General features: G+C 50.4%; 1 protein-coding gene across 1 annotated transcript in view; it reads left to right on the forward strand.

The window, feature by feature from the left end:
• Positions 1–18,081, forward strand: part of LOC148479314 (pineapple eye protein-like) — a 74,393-nt gene that overhangs the window by 41,056 nt on the left and 15,256 nt on the right. The window contains exons 11-12 of the mRNA XM_088454633.1: positions 8,031–8,271; positions 16,493–16,642. Coding sequence (XP_088310759.1) covers positions 8,031–8,271; positions 16,493–16,642 — 391 coding nt within the window. The remainder of the gene's footprint in view (positions 1–8,030; positions 8,272–16,492; positions 16,643–18,081) is intronic.

Below are 18,081 nucleotides of genomic sequence, written 5' to 3' on the forward strand. Positions count from 1 at the left end.
GCGAAACGCATCAGTTGATTTGCCTCCCACCACCATCAATATTTTACTTACGGATCATTTCTAAAGAAGCTTGGACCAACTTGCCGGATATATTCTTTCAAGACAATACCGCCGCTATCCAATTCTGGACTTTGGAATTATCTCCATTGGGATTGACAACCTTGCAGATACCATGATTACCTGAGGACTCCTAACCCCAATTGCGGGACTTATTATCAAAAACAGAATTATTCCTCTATCGGTGAGCAGCTTGGTAAATACACCCATAAAGACAGTCCTATTCTCTCATGGTTGAGATTGAAATAATGTGGCGGTCATCTTGATAATATCGGAAGTATACATAGGAACAAGCTCTATACAATGTTTATGTATTTAGTGGTGAGGGTATCTGTTCATGTTTGTAAATAGCATGTTTTATGGAATATATTTTTATTAAAGTGAAACTATTTTCATTATGCATCTAATATTGTATCAAGTTCATTCTATATGTCACACTTTTATTTATACTAGCGCTACTACTTTGTCTCTATATACATGTTTACAGTTTATGGGCTTGACTACCCCTGGTACGGTAAAACAGATCTTTTTGAAGCGCCTGTAAAACATCCACTTGGTATTTTTTCTACTTGCAAAGTGGAATAAGGTGGTGGCCTGAGGGTGTCATCAAGGCAGTGACCATGCCATTACCTCTGCGAAGACATCGGTCACACACCTTGTTACAGCCCGGTACTCAAATATAACTTTGGGGGAGTTTGCACATTTCTACAGCTCTAGACTTGATATCCTCAATTTTTAAAAGAGAGTCTATACATGTGATGGATGTCTGATTTTCTGATCCTTTTATACTGTATATGCTGTCATATTATTTAACTTTCATACCAATAAAATTATATTTTTAATTGACCTGTTGCTTTAATGTGAGGATTTTTTTTGCATGTTGTCAGGTATTTCTCATAGAAAAGAAAATAGTGGTCCAATGTTATACACATATTTCAGCGTTGCGAATTAGTTGCTTTTAATTAAACGTATACGTTATTCTTAGCAGTTTTGATAGTGGTAGCATAGCAGTGTGCCGAGTTTTCTAACGCAATGGCAATCTCTAGTGGCACAAATATAGAGTGCAATGTTATTCTGCAGTATGTCAACAGTCAACAGTGGAACCGGAAGCCGGAACTTTGGAGTTAGGGCCTGATTCAGACCCGTTCGCTAGATGTGTATGCTCGCTCACAGCGTCTGCAAATACATCAAGGCAGGCAATCGCACAGCAAGGCTTTAGCACGCCCACTATGTCTTGGCGTGCGATCACCCTGTGTATGCAGACGCCCACCAGCCTGTCTTAAGGCACCCACTAGCGCACATCATCTCCATGAAGTGTATGCAACCATTCGTACATCGGGTACCATCGGAAGCGAACACAGCGCTTGCGTTTGACTATACCCTACCACAAGCACTGCGAGCACTTCAGTGTATAATTCAACCAGGTGACGTCTACTATGACGCTGGCTGTTAATTATGCACCCTTCTAAAATGGCGTTGAGACACTCGGGCACACCTGCGTTCGGACCTCCACTCCCTCGTTTCAAGTGGCCTGCCCCTGTTACCACCCACAAACAGCTTCTCCTGTCACTCATTCAGCTGGGCTGTCTATGCTGGGCGAGCCTTCACTTCCCGATCGCTCACACTAGTTCGCACACACGCACTGCGATGCATACACACACGCACATTGCAAAACATCGCTAGCTCCGAGAGATCGCTTGCTAGCGAACGGGTCTGAATCAGGCCCTTAGTGCCTGATTCACTACGGATCGCAACTGCGATTGCAATAGAGATTACGCACGCAGTCTCACTGCGACAGTATGCTAATCCATTGTGATCGCTATGCCGTCGCAGCACTACATAAGGACGCCCACTTTATCTTACACACATCCGTAATGTTTAGCAAGACTGCAAAACAACCGGTAACATGGAGGACCATCGCAGCCTCACGCACACTTGCACAAGCTCTGACCTTACTCAAGAATTGCTAACTCCATCGCACGCTATGAGACCTCAGGCTGTGTAAGGCATCGCAGTGGATAAGTTATGCACGCCCATGCAATGGCGTTGAAACGCACTCGCATGCCTGTGTTTCGCCGACAACCTCCCCCATCACCACCCAAAAATGGCACGTCCTGTCAATCACTCTGCAATGGGTCTGCGACGTCACTGCGATGGCAGTGGGCGGTACGCATGTGCAGAAGGCAACAATTGTCTGATTGTGTACGTATTAGCAACTGCGATTCTTGCTGTATCAGGCCCTTAGTAAAAGGCCAGTTCTGACGCACAACCTAATTTGTGTGAAGTTTCACCACAATGGCCCTCATTCAGAGCCGCTCGTTAGCGGCAATACGCTCGTTCCGAGCGATGTTCGCACATCTGCGCATGCGTACGGTTTTTAGTACGCATGCGCGAACCAGTCAGTGCGGCCGAAAATCGTTTGTACGCTATATAGCGAGTGCCTGCTATTTTGAGTGACAGAATGAGGCGTATGTGGGTGGTAACAGAGGAAGGTGCTTGAACGCAGGCGTGCTTAAAGGTCAAAACGGGCGTTTTAAGGGTGTGCATAATTAATCCAGCAGCGTCATTGACCACGTCACTTGGTTTTTTCAAACTCAGAACTGCTCGCAAAATAGCGGTTGAAAAAACCAACCACAAGACTAGCGAGCAGTTCATACGCTGTACGATGTACTCGATTAATCTAATAAATAGCGGACATGACGTATGGTGCGAGCGGCCAGGGGGCGTTTTTATCAAATAAACGAGCGTATGTTTTGCTCGCTCGTTCAGACTTAGAGGTGTGAACAGACTGCAATGTGCGAACGGATCATTTGAATAGCCCTTGTTTTTGAACGAACGACCGCAAATAGCGAACGGCTCTGAATGAGGGCCAATGTCATTTACCTCTAGGCAACTAAAAAAGGGACAATCTAATACATTACATCGCTATGGGTAGAATTACTACCACTATGGTACTATTAAAAAACAAATTATTGCAGAGGAGCATTTAGACGTAGTATCAAAGTTACAAAAGTGCAAAGAGTAACAAGTCAGACTATTTTGTAACATTTGTGATAAAGATAGCTTCCTGTGACATTATTGGCCCGGTCCCAATGCATGAAGTTTCCTGCCTGGAGAATTTCTGTTACTTTGGCAACTTTCTATAGAGAAGCTTACTGGTCTATTTACTAAGCATTGGATGAAGATAAGGAACCAGCCAACCAGCTCCTAACTGACACTTTTCAAGCACAGCCTGTGCCATGGCAGTTAGGAGCTGATTGGCTGGTACCTTATCACCATCCAAGGCTTAGTAAATAGTCCCCTTAGTCTTTCATCTGCTGGAAGAGAGAGAAGTCTTCATCAGACAACTCTTCATCAATTGCTTTTTCTTAAGGGTGATAGGGCAGGCTTGCTTACCCTCCCGATTTGGCAGGGAGCCTCCCGGCACCCTGGAAAGGCAGACAAGCTTCCCGGCTGCCGCTGACCTTCTAGCGCCCCCCGCCAAGAATATATATAGAAACCCAGCAGTGGGGGTCCGGTGACACGATTTGCGGTGAATCACGTCATCGTGGCCACGCCCCCTGCTTCACAATGCCGTTTATTCCGTTAATGTAGATTAATGTCTATTTATTAGTAACAAATTGGTAGCACAAGGCATTTTCATCAGGATACATACATTATGCATACTCCCTCCGGGAGGGAGCTGAATGTCTGCTTACAGCAATGGGCGTAGCCGGACAAAAAATTACGGAATTCACAATGCCGGAATAAACGGCGTTGTGAAGCAAGGGGTGAGGCCATGATGGTGCGAATCAGCCCCCGCATGTGATCATAACGGCCAGATGTATTATCTGGGACATGCAGGGACACGGGCTCCTGCGATGTCTCCGGAGAGCTGCCGGCCAGTGCCGGGGGGGTCCTGCCCATGCGCAGTCCCGTTGACTGGCGACCATTGCCGGGGGAGGGTTGCGGAGAAACCTTCCGCCAGCTAATTATGCAGTGTGTAGCCATAGGCTACAGCGGCTAACGCCATCTTCATCTTCGCAAGGAAGCAGCTGTGCAATACTGTCCAGCAAATATTTAAATGCTGCTCTATAGGCAGGGACGTATTGAGCCATGCGGGGCCCAGATGAAGAGGGGGCGTGGCTCAATCGAGGGAGGCGTGCCCAAGTCCCCTTAAGCTTAAAAACACTTTTGCAGTGCGCTGGGAAGGGGGGCGCTGTGAGCCCCTCAGCCCGGCGCAAAGCCAGTGGGGGGGGGCACCATCAGTGTGATCGCTGCCCCCACAGGTATAGGAGACTGCTGCGGCTGCTGTGAGGGAGGGAAGGAGGAGTGAGGGTGGGCGGCACCAGACCCAGGCCCCCGCCGGGCCCCTCTAGGAAACCAGGGCCCGGGTAAATAGTACCCGTTCCCCCACCCTCTCGGCGCCCCTGCCTATAGGAAGCATCCAAGTGCAGAGTCCGCAGTCGCTGCATCAGATCAACGGCGTCACTTACTGTAGGGAAACCCGGTGCGGTTGGTGGGGGCTCCTTTCGCATGTCGAAAGTGCGAGTGCAAGGGGGTGTGGCCTCGCTCCACTAAGCCATGCCCCCTTATGTGGGCAAATCTTGCACAGCCCCACAGTGTGCTTGCAGAGAGAGGCAGGGGAGAGGCTGTGGGCTGCCCCCAACACCTGCCAGAGCGCTGGGTAAGGCAAGCTCTCTGCTCAGTAACACCATCCAAGGGGGTGACACCAAAATAGCTGAGCAGCTCTACTATTTTGGTGTCACCCAGCGCATGGTGTCACCCTGTCCGGACTGCACCCCCTAGTGACGCCAGATTACCATCATGAGCATCGGTCACGATGGCGACAGCACCTGCCAGTCTGAGTAAGCTACAGCTCACCCTGGCCTCCAGGTAAACGGAGGTACAATTATTAATCTCCATTGTAGATTAATAAATGTGATGTTTTAATGTTTCATTGAAGAGCTTTGGGCGTTTCTGTACAAAGAATTTACACAAGCGCAGCCAACAAAAAATGACTTTCCCGTGACATTTATTAACATGCATTGCTTTATCATTAGTGGTTTTTCAGGCACATTTTATATATCAGGGATTATTCTCTAACACATTTGTAGAAAAGTACAGTTAGCAGCATTTAAAGACACGTGGAAAGTCATGCACGCCTTTCGGAAATCTCTGTCTTGCACGGTTTTGACACTGACATGCGGTCGGTGAATTAGAGCAGGATGTGAGTCGTTAGTGAATTTCTCAAACTGAAATATCCAGTTTAGCTGCATTGCTTTCTACTGACCACATTCACTTTTCCAGGGACCAGTTTTGTAGTGAGATGTGAGTATAGACAGAAATGTGGTCAGCTTAAGAGCTGTTGGGTAGTTTACATTTCCTACAGTAACTCCGCATCGGTTACTAAACGTGTTCCTGTCCAAGGGAGGACACCGTAAACCACCTGTCTGAGCGCTTCTTGACTCTTGCACGCTAATGAACATACTGTATCATCTGACAGTGGCCTGATTGAGGAGAAAGCAAAAAGCCCTATTGCCTGCGAAAAATGGGTGTTTTAGCCCACGACAGGGCGTTTTACGTGCTTTTGCATGAGGAAGCTTCTTTAAAAAATATCACAAAGGTACTGGTACTGCTACATTACCTCTTCCGGTATTGCCAACTCAGCGCAGCGATCACTGATTAAAGACTACTTGTCTATTCTCCCGGAACAGCCGGAAGGATCACGAAAATTAAGCGGCGCCCCCAGCTGCCCAGAAAAGCGGGCAAGTCTCATGGCTGGCCACCTACCCCCGGATCTCCCCCCCCCCCACACCCCTGCAGCGGGGGGGCCATGGTGCGATGAATCGCTTCATCATACCCCGTTTCACAATGCTGGTAATTTTGGTATTCTGTAGAGGAGGCGGAGCTACAATGATGCAATTGCTTAACCACGCCCCTGATCCGCCCCTAATACAGGGTAATGTCCCCTTATGCCATGCCACACCCCCTCCCCCCGCTATGCCGACCTGGCTTCCTCAAAGTCGGCAAGTATGATTACAGCTGTTGCTGTAATCCATTTGGAAATGAAAAGATATAAAAATAAAACAAACTTTGAATGAGGCATCTGGTTGGAATCCAGTCATGGTTAAAAAAAAATAAATCACTGAATGTTAGGTTTAGGGTTAGGCTAAAATAAGCCATTCTAGTGTCAACATATTAAAGGCCAACATTATGAACATGTTGGCATTTTAACCATGTTGATCTTTTTGAATTTCTTTTCTGAATAAGCTCTATGTCATCATTCTGACTGTTGACATTCAGAACCTGTCAATATTCTAGTGTCGACATTCAGAATGTCGGCTTTTCACACCACACCCATCTGGTCACTGTGAGAATACGCTGCAGAATTACAGTGAACCGAATGGAATCGGTATGAATCCGGCGGTTCAACTCCCGACCGACATGGCTGAAAATCCCGATCGTACCAAGGCAAGTATTTACTAACCTAACCTCCCCCCTAACCCTCCGTAGGGGTGCCTAACCCTAACCTTCCCCCCAGTGCCTAACCCTAATCCTCCCTCTAAGTGCCTAAACCTAACCCCCCTTCTCCGCCGCCTAAACCTAAGCCCCCCCCGGTTGTGCCTAACTCTAACCCTCCCTTCCCCTAGCCTAACCCTAACTCCCGGGGGGTGCCTAACCCTAAGTCCCCCCTGGGAGCCCTAAACCTAACCCTCCCCCCCGCGGCTCTCCGCGCTCGGCATCTCTTTGATCGGGATGCCGGGCGCCGGTCTCCCGGCATCGGTAAAATGACGTCTAGATTTAGAAGCCTGTCATTTAACCCTCACCAGGATAAAGCAGTCGTGATTACGTCCGCCAGCTTCCCGTCTGCATACCAACCGAATTGACCCAGACAAGTTTTCACTGCTCAGCCAATCACAGGAGGTTTTCCCACGCCACAGCCAATCATAAGTGGCATTTCACTGTACAGTCATATTGTAGTGGGGAGGGGGGAGCGAGAAGCAGCAACATTCTATATTATGCTATGGAAGAGAATTGTTGTAAAATAAAGAATGAGGGCAATTTGGGGAGTCTATTATTTCACGATAAAATTGTCAACCCTTATATCATAGCTGTATTTACTTATTATAATTTGGTGGTATTTTTTGGGGAAACCTTACACTGGGACTAGAAGCTCTAGCGTTTTCTATGGATTTGAGGGGGGACGACGACGTTGCAGTTTTAATTTATTTATCTTTTGCAGTTTGCAATTCTTTACAGTGGAGTTTTGTTATGTGTTATGTGAATGAGCAGTTGTTTATGTTTTATCACATGTGCATGCTGGGACTTATAGTTCCAAATAATCTCTCTTTCACACCTGACAGCTGGGGGCTCTCCTCCTGATGTGCGAGACTTCAATTCACAACATGCGACATGTTAACATCTGTATTGTAACCACAGAATGTAATTTCATTGTATCTACTAGTGTTTCCCAAATCCAGTCCCCAGGACCAGGGTACAGAGGGGAAGAGAGGGTGGTACTAACGGTCCGCTACCCCTGTTCCTTCTTACCGTTCAGCTGCAGCAGCCTCACACCCTATCCCAGCACACGCTGCTGTGTGCTGGATACGGTGGGTCTATGGTGGTTGCTGCCGCTAAGCGCAGAAGTCACCTCTGTCTGCATGATATTCAGGTGGCAGCAATCGCACTGATCACACACACCTCCCCCCTGGATCTGCTCCTGGCTAATGGGAACAGGGTGCCCCCTTTCAGCGCATGGCACTGTGCATACTTATTTTGTTCATATTTTTGTAGGGGACGTAGTCACAAGTTCACAACTAGGTCAAGCCCCCCTGCAGCACCCGGGCCCGGCCACGCTATCTACGGCCCAGCTCAGGACTCCCTTCCAGTGCAGGTTTTCTCCTCGCTAGAGCATTAGATGTATTAGCTTGTAATTACTGACTGACATAATTTAAAAGATACACCGGTGGTATTAAATGTTTCACTTGTAGCTAGAGATGCGCGGGCTCAGTTTTCTGAAAACCAAGTCCACACAAACTTCCGGGATCCCAGTGAATACAAGCAGCGGCTCAGGTTTTCCTGCCTTGCTCAGATTACAAATCGAGGCAAACTTCATCATCCCGGAGTCGGATTCTCGTGGGTTTTGGAATCTATAAGTTTTATCCGAGGTGACACTTGGAATCTATATGTCTTCTCCGTGGTGACACTTGGAATCTATATGTCTTCTCCGCGGTGACACTTGGAATCTATATGTCTTCTCCGCGGTGACACCATTTCACGCTGACTCCAGTCTGCTGTGCTGTGCAACATGTCCAGTGGCTGCTGTGCTGTGCAATGTGTCCAGTGGCTGCTGTGCTGTGTCCATCTTCTCCACCTCCAGTGGCCTCTGCTGTGGTGTAATGGGGTAGAGGGTGCGGAGGGTGCGCTCGCCCTATGGGTGTAATGCTGGAGTAATAGTGTGTTGTGGTCTTTTGTGTTCAATGTTGTTTGTGGAGTGATGGGGTGTAGGGAGGGAAGGGGGTCTAATGGACTGGAGGTGGTGGGTGAGGAAATGAAGACAGAGGCAGAAATGGGGGCCAAAGGGTTTATTGGAAAAAAACAGTACTAATCCTGTTTGGTCCCAGGCACCCAGGTGGGGTGAGCGATCCACTTGGGGGTGTGTGTGGGTGGAGACTGGGGAGGTGAGTGGACCCTTTTAGGGGGCTTCTTTTCCGTGCAGTTCAATAGACCGGCACGTTACCCCTGCTGGACCTTTGGTCAACAGTCTTAGGATGTCTCGGGGGGAGGGGAGTGGTGGGTTGGCAGCGGGTCTGGCGGTTGTGGATGGACACCCTGGCGGCGTCCCGCGCAGGGGTATAAGTCTCGGAGTCACTTACCTACCGGTAGGATTTGTTGGTGAAAAAGGCTTGGGCTGCTGGTAGCTGGTGTTAGAGTTTCCTTTTGCAGATGCGGTGTTGGATGGGTGTTGCGGTGTCAGCGGTTGGAGGAAGCTCTGTGTGTGGTAGTGGCTTGCTGGTGCGCTGTGGGGCTTGGTGCACCGCGTTGCTGGCGTTCTGTTCCCGCTGCCTGGTGGGTGCCTGCTGGTGTGGATCGCTTAGGGATTGCTGCTGGACGAACAGCTGTGAGTGGAGCTGGTGTTGGTTGCTCCCAGGGGGCGGTGCGTGGTCGCCTGGGTCTAGCAGGTGGAGTGGTGATCAAGAGGGGTGCGAAGGGCTTTGCTAGGTGTGATGCCCAGCGCGGCCCTGCGGGTGGTGGGTAGAGAGGGTTCTGGAAGCAGCAAGGCTCGACCGAGTTCTCCGCAGGAATGAAGAGCTCTGGTGTAAGCTGGCTGTGGTGTCAGAATGTAGGGGGTCTCCAACGCGTTTCGGCAGGGGCTCTGCCTTCTTCAAGGAGGTACCCAGACCCAGGCGACCACGCACCGCCCCCTGGGAGCAACCAACACCAGCTCCACTCACAGCTGTTCATCCAGCAGCAATCCCTAAGCGATCCACACCAGCAGGCACCCACCAGGCAGCGGGAACAGAACGCCAGCAACGCGGTGCACCAAGCCCCACAGCGCACCAGCAAGCCACTACCACACACAGAGCTTCCTCCAACCGCTGACACCGCAACAGCCATCCAACACCGCATCTGCAAAAGGAAACTAACACCAGCTACCAGCAGCCCAAGCCTTTTTCACCAACAAATCCTACCGGTAGGTAAGTGACTCCGAGACTTATACCCCTGCGCGGGACGCCGCCAGGGTGTACATCCACAACCGCCAGACCCGCTGCCAACCCACCACTCCCCTCCCCCCGAGACATCCTAAGACTGTTGACCAAAGGTCCAGCAGGGGTAACGTGCCGGTCTATTGAACTGCACGGAAAAGAAGCCCCCTAAAAGGGTCCACTCACCTCCCCAGTCTCCACCCACACACACCCCCAAGTGGATCGCTCACCCCACCTGGGTGCCTGGGACCAAACAGGATTAGTACTGTTTTTTTCCAATAAACCCTTTGGCCCCCATTTCTGCCTCTGTCTTCATTTCCTCACCCACCACCTCCAGTCCATTAGACCCCCTTCCCTCCCTACACCCCATCACTCCACAAACAACATCGAACACAAAAGACCACAACACACTATTTCTCCAGCATTACACCCATAGGGCGAGCGCACCCTCCGCACCCTCTACCCCATTATATCGTTACACAGGACCCGGTACTCCTGCTTTTAGGAAGGTGCAGCACCCCGACACAAACAATACATCTCACATCCCATCTGCCCATACAGCAGAGCGCAGTTCTAACCCATCCTCTGCTGTGGTGTGTCCACTCCAGTCGGGAGGTTAAAATGCCTACTGCCAGCTTCCCGACTGTGGAATCCCGGCATGGGAATAATGATAGGCGACTAAATACCGACGCCTATCATCAGCCCCACACCGAAAATCCCAACGCCCGGCATACCAATTGTAGGGAAGCCAGGCGTGGGGAGCGCTTAGCTGTGGGGGGGAAGGGTTAGGATTAGGGACTCCCAGGGGGACTTAGGGTTAGGCACCCCCACGGGAGGGTTAGGTTTAGGCTATGGGAAGGGGGGTTGGGGTCAGGCACCACCGGGGAGGTAAGATTTAGGCGCCCTTTTGGGGGGGTTACGTTTAGGGTGCGGGGAGGTTAGGTTTAGGCACTAGGGGGGGAAGGTTAGGGTTAGACACCACTAAGGGAGGGTTGGGGGGGGGGAGAGGGGAGGGTTAGGGATGTTACTTACCTCTGTCGGGATCTTCGGCTGCCAGCCTTCCGGCATCGGTATTTCATCCGCCAGGCTTAGGTCCGGCGGTGATTCATACCGATTCCCTCCAGTCCCTGTGTCCAGTGGCTGCTGCTGTGTCCATCCTCTCCACCTCCAGTGGCTGCTGTGCTGTGTCCATTCCAGTCCCTGTGTCCAGTGGCTGCTGTGCTGTGTCCATCCAGTCCCTGTGTCCAGTGGCTGCTGCTGTGTCCATCCTCTACACCTCCAGTGGGTGCTGCTGTGCTGTGTCCATTCCAGTCCCATTAGTGTTAAACTGTTAATATTGGCCAAGCTAGAGTTACAGTACAGACAGAAAGCAAATCACTGTTTATAATTTTTTATAGTGCATGAATTATTATAGTATTACGAGTCTATCTATCACACAGTGGTGCTGCACTGTGACTCCGCAGGCCATACCTCAGTGTGATAAGGCACTGTGACTCCGCAGGCCATACTCACTGTGATAAAGCAGTGTGACTCCGCAGGCCATACCCCACTGTGACAAAGCACTGTGACTCCGCAGGCCATACACCACTGTGATAAAGCACTGTGACTCCGCAGGCCATACCCCACTGTGACAAAGCACTGTGAATCCGCAGGCCATACTCCACTGTGATAAAGCAGTGTGACTCCGCAGGCCATACCCCACTGTGATAAAGCAGTGTGACTCCAGAGGCCATACCCCACTGTAATAAAGCAGTGTGACTCCGCAGGCCATACCCCACTCTGATAAAGCAGTGTGACTCCGCAGGCCATACCCCACTGTGATAAAGCAGTGTGACTCCGCAGGCCATACCCCACTGTGATAAAGCAGTGTGACTCCGCAGGCCATACCCCACTGTGATAAAGCAGTGTGACTCCGCAGGCCATACCCCACTCTGATAAAGCAGTGTGACTCCACCGGCCATACCCCACTGTGATAAAGCAGTGTGACTCCGCAGGCCATACCCCACTGTGATAAAGCAGTGTGACTCCGCAGGCCATACCCCACTGTGATAAAGCACTGTGACTCCGCAGGCCATACCCCACTGTGATAAAGCAGTGTGACTCCACCGGCCATACCCCACTGTGATAAAGCAGTGTGACTCCGCAGGCCATACCCCACTGTGATAAAGCAGTGTGACTCCGCAGGCCATACCCCACTGTGATAAAGCAGTGTGACTCCAGAGGCCATACCCCACTGTAATAAAGCAGTGTGACTCCGCAGGCCATACCCCACTCTGATAAAGCAGTGTGACTCCACCGGCCATACCCCACTGTGATAAAGCAGTGTGACTCCGCAGGCCATACCCCACTGTGATAAAGCAGTGTGACTCCGCAGGCCATACCCCACTGTGACAAAGCAGTGTGACTCCGCAGGCCATACCCCACTGTGATAAAGCAGTGTGACTCCAGAGGCCATACCCCACTGTAATAAAGCAGTGTGACTCCGCAGGCCATACCCCACTGTGATAAAGCAGTGTGACTCCAGAGGCCATACCCCACTGTAATAAAGCAGTGTGACTCCGCAGGCCATACCCCACTCTGATAAAGCAGTGTGACTCCACCGGCCATACCCCACTGAGATAAAGCACTGTGACTCCGCAGGCCATACCCCACTCTGATAAAGCAGTGTGACTCCACCGGCCATACCCCACTGTGATAAAGCAGTGTGACTCCGCAGGCCATACCCCACTGTGATAAAGCAGTGTGACTCCGCAGGCCATACCCCACTGTGATAAAGCACTGTGACTCCGCAGGCCATACCCCACTCTGATAAAGCAGTGTGACTCCACCGGCCATACCCCACTGTGATAAAGCAGTGTGACTCCGCAGGCCATACCCCACTGTTATAAAGCAGTGTGACTCCGCAGGCCATACCCCACTGTGATAAAGCAGTGTGACTCCAGAGGCCATACCCCACTGTAATAAAGCAGTGTGACTCCGCAGGCCATACCCCACTCTGATAAAGCAGTGTGACTCCACCGGCCATACCCCACTGTGATAAAGCAGTGTGACTCCACAGGCCATACCCCACTGTGATAAAGCAGTGTGACTCCACCGGCCATACCCCACTGTGATAAAGCAGTGTGACTCCGCAGGCCATACCCCACTGTGATAAAGCAGTGTGACTCTGCAGGCCATACCCCACTGTGATAAAGCAGTGTGACTCCGCAGGCCATACCTCACTGTGATAAAGCAGTGTGACTCCGCAGGCCATACCCCACTGTGATAAAGCAGTGTGACTCCAGAGGCCATACCCCACTGTAATAAAGCAGTGTGACTCCGCAGGCCATACCCCACTCTGATAAAGCAGTGTGACTCCACCGGCCATACCCCACTGTGATAAAGCAGTGTGACTCCGCAAGCCATACCCCACTCTGATAAAGCAGTGTGACTCCACCAGCCATACCCCACTGTAATAAAGCAGTGTGACTCCGCCGGCCATACCCCACTGTGAAAAGCAGTGTGACTCCGCAGGCCACACCCCACTGTGATAAAGCAGTGTGACTCCGCAGGCCACACCCCACTGTGATAAAGCAGTGTGACTCCGCAGGCCACACCCCACTGTGATAAAGCAGTGTGACTCCACAGGCCACACCCCACTGTGATAAAGCACTGTGACTCCGCAGGCCACACCCCACTGTGATAAAGCAGTGTGACTCCGCAGGCCACACCCCACTGTGACAAAGCAGTGTGACTCCGCAGGCCATACCCCACTGTGACAAAGCAGTGTGACTCCGCAGGCCATACCCCACTGTGACAAAGCAGTGTGACTCCGCAGGCCATACCTCACTGTGACAAAGCAGTGTGACTCCGCAGGCCATACCCCACTGTGACAAAGCAGTGTGACTCCGCAGGCCATACCCCACTGTGACAAAGCAGTGTGACTCCGCAGGCCATACCCCACTGTGATAAAGCAGTGTGACTCCGCAGGCCATACCCCACTGTGATAAAGCAGTGTGACTCCGCAGGCCATACCCCACTGTGATAAAGCAGTGTGACTCCGCAGGCCATACCCCACTGTGATAAAGCAGTGAGACTCCGCAGGCCATACCCCACTGTGATAAAGCAGTGTGACTCCGCAGGCCATACCCCACTGTGATAAAGCAGTGTGACTCCGCAGGCCATACCCCACTGTGATAAAGCACTGTGACTCCGCAGGCCATACCCCACTGTGATAAAGCAATGTGACTCCGCAGGCCATACCCCACTGTGATAAAGCACTGTGACTCCGCAGGCCATACCCCACTGTGATAAAGCAGTGTGACTCCGCAGGCCATACCCCACTGTGATAAAGCAGTGTGACTCCGCAAGCCATACCCCACTCTGATAAAGCAGTGTGACTCCACCAGCCATACCCCACTGTGACAAAGCAGTGTGACTCCGCAGGCCATACCTCACTGTGATAAAGCAGTGTGACTCCGCAGGCCATACCCCACTGTGACAAAGCAGTGTGACTCCGCAGGCCATACCCCACTGTGACAAAGCAGTGTGACTCCGCAGGCCATACCCCACTGTGATAAAGCAATGTGACTCCGCAGGCCATACCCCACTGTGATAAAGCACTGTGACTCCGCAGGCCATACCCCACTGTGATAAAGCAGTGTGACTCCGCAGGCCATACCCCACTGTGATAAAGCAGTGTGACTCCGCAAGCCATACCCCACTCTGATAAAGCAGTGTGACTCCACCAGCCATACCCCACTGTAATAAAGCAGTGTGACTCCGCAGGCCATACCCCACTGTAATAAAGCAGTGTGACTCCGCAGGCCATACCCCACTGTGATAAAGCAGTGTGACTCCGCAGGCCACACCCCACTGTGATAAAGCAGTGTGACTCCGCAGGCCATACCCCACTGTGATAAAGCAGTGTGACTCCACAGGCCACACCCCACTGTGATAAAGCAGTGTGACTCCACAGGCCACACCCCACTGTGATAAAGCACTGTGACTCCGCAGGCCACACCCCACTGTGATAAAGCAGTGTGACTCCGCAGGCCACACCCCACTGTGATAAAGCAGTGTGACTCCGCAGGCCACACCCCACTGTGACAAAGCAGTGTGACTCCGCAGGCCATACCCCACTGTGACAAAGCAGTGTGACTCCGCAGGCCATACCCCACTGTGACAAAGCAGTGTGACTCCGCAGGCCATACCTCACTGTGATAAAGCAGTGTGACTCCGCAGGCCATACCCCACTGTGACAAAGCAGTGTGACTCCGCAGGCCATACCCCACTGTGACAAAGCAGTGTGACTCCGCAGGCCATACCCCACTGTGATAAAGCAGTGTGACTCCGCAGGCCATACCCCACTGTGATAAAGCAGTGTGACTCCGCAGGCCATACCCCACTGTGATTAAGCAGTGTGACTCCGCAGGCCATACCCCACTGTGATAAAGCAGTGAGACTCCGCAGGCCATACCCCACTGTGATAAAGCAGTGTGACTCCGCAGGCCATACCCCACTGTGATAAAGCAGTGTGACTCCGCAGGCCATACCCCACTGTGATAAAGCAATGTGACTCCGCAGGCCATACCCCACTGTGATAAAGCAGTGTGACTCCGCAGGCCATACCCCACTGTGATAAAGCAGTGTGACTCCGCAGGCCATACCCCACTGTGATAAAGCAGTGTGACTCCGCAGGCCATACCCCACTGTGATAAAGCAGTGTGACTCCGCAGGCCATACCCCACTGTGATAAAGCAGTGTGACTCCGCAGGCCATACCCCACTGTGATAAAGCAGTGAGACTCCGCAGGCCATACCCCACTGTGATAAAGCACTGTGACTCCGCAGGCCATACCCCACTGTGATAAAGCACTGTGACTCCGCAGGCCATACCCCACTGTGATAAAGCAGTGTGACTCCACAGTTGTCATTTGCGAAAAAAGTAAATAAAAAAAAAAGAGTTTTAAAAAATGTTGTTTATACAACTTGTGTGCGCTGTCCCCCAGTGCATTTGTTCACCTACATATAAACACCTTCAAAAAGGTAGGTTTGCAAAAGGGGACAGGACCAGAACACGATAGATGTGACCTACCTCACCGCATTTGCGCCAACAGAATCTAGAACATGATTGCCAATAAGAGTGTAATTTATCAGGAGTGAGGTAAAGTCTATTTAGCAGTTTTACTTGCATCTCTGTATGATTCAGGCATCGTGACATATGGAAAGAGGAAGAATAAACTAACTGCCTCTGAGAATCAGAAATGGGATGACCCAAACCCTTCTCCCATCTCAACTGAGCTGCAGATTTTTCAAAAGGGCTCAATTCAAGAAGGATTTTATATCAAAAGAAAACACCACCTCTCAATCGACCGTTCTGCAACTGGGATAATAACTTATTAGGAAGTGGACAGATCATTCCCCTTGAACCAAACACTTTTTGAAACCAATGACGAATCTGCATATAATGTAGTGACTCCGTCATGGGCAAAGAGAAACGCGACTGCAATAGAGTACGTATTCCCCTATCATGGCAAAATAAGAAGGTTTAGATTAGGAATCAATTTAGTTAACACCATAATAGATAATAGATAAATCAGGGGATGGGAGGAAAAAAATCATGAATTCGAAAGAAAAATCAATTTATCCCAAACTTGCAACAAAGCTCGAATTGACGGCAATAAAAATGAGGCAGTTGGCCGTAAAGATTTAGGAGCCCAAAGCAAATCCCTTAAATAAAATCCTGAGCAACTATCTTTTTTTAAGGACACCCAACAAGGGCCATAAGGATGACGGAACCATTCTTGAAGAGGAATTAGTACGCAAGCTTCATGATGTAGAACTAGGTCCGGTAAGGCTAGACCACCACGTTCTCTTGGAAGATCTTGCCAATTTCGGTGGGCGGTTCTTCCAAAGGTAACGAGTTGAAAGAGATCGACACTTATCCAGATATTTACCAGGAAACATGAAAGGGATAGTGCGAAAAGATACATTAGCTTTGGTAGTAAAGACATTTTAAAAGCAGCCAACCGACCCAACCAAGATATCTCGTAAGAAAGCCAGGATTTAGTCAAATTAAACAGATTATCAATTAAAGTGGGCATATCAACATCAAAAAACAATTTAGAGTAGGGGGGAATATGTAAGCCAAGATATTGAATAGACGATGGACGCCAATTATATTGAAAAATAGAGTGAGGGGAAGCAACAATAGAAGGAGCAAGATTAATAGGCAAAGCATCAGTCTTGGTCGTATTTAACCTATAGTAAGAGGAAGCCTCCAACACCAAACGAAGATGGGGTAGGGTCTTTTCAGGGTCTGTAACAAGTAAGAGAACGTCATCTGCGAAGAGGCAAACCTTATGAGATGTGTTTCCAATTTGAATTCCAGGAAATTTAGCTTTCGCTCTCAATTTGGCGGCAAGGGGTTCGATACCTAAAACAAATATCAAAGGGGAAAGAGGGCACCCCTGGCGTGTACCGTTAGAAATAACAAATGTGTCTGACAAAAACCATTACTGAAAACCAGAGCCGTAGCTAGCGCTCTGAGCGCCCCTTGCCAGCCCCGCCCCTTTTTGCGCGTGACGTCATGACATCGCGCACAAGTGGACGGGCCACCGGTAACTGAAGCTCAAGCAGTGCCAGGGGCATCTTCAAGACGCGCCGGGCAGCTGTAATAATGGCTGGGTCCCTGCCTGCAGCGTCCGCGGGACGCTACAGGCAGCACTGCTGCAGTGATGCTGGCTGCAGGGCGCCGTTACTGGCACCCTGCAGTCAGAAGCAGGGGCCGTGGGATGTCGACGGTGCTGCCCACAGAGGCCTGTGCTCTGTGCAGCCGCACAGACTGCACACCCCTAACTACGGCCCTACTGAAAACCCCTGCGGACGGAGTGCTATATAAAGCTAAAATAAATGTTAAAATATGATCTACAAACCCACATTTGGAAAGAACAGCTGGCATATATACGACCAATTTAAATGATGAAAAAACTTTTTCAGTATCGAGAGAGAGCAAGAGCATTCCAGACTGGGAGAAATTAATATAGTCGATAAGATCAAATACTCTACGGATATTATTATTATTATAATTTATTTATATGAGAGGTTTGTCTGCCGGGCACAAACCCTACTTGATCGGGGGGGAATTAGGGAGGGGAGGAGAGGAGAGGAGAGGAGAGGAGAAAGATATAATTTTACATCCCCGTTTAGGAGCGCAATAGGGCAATAATTTTGGCAGAAGGCTGGGTCTTTTCCAGGTTTGGGCAAAGTCACCACTTGTGCCTCTAACACAGGGCCAGATTAACAATGGGGCGGATGGAGCTACAGCTCCAGGCCTCCACATAAAAATAGGCCCA

This window comes from Taudactylus pleione, unplaced genomic scaffold (genome assembly GCF_031769625.1).
Source record: "Taudactylus pleione unplaced genomic scaffold, aTauple2 ptg000624l, whole genome shotgun sequence".
In the NCBI taxonomy this organism is placed as follows: domain Eukaryota; kingdom Metazoa; phylum Chordata; class Amphibia; order Anura; family Myobatrachidae; genus Taudactylus; species Taudactylus pleione.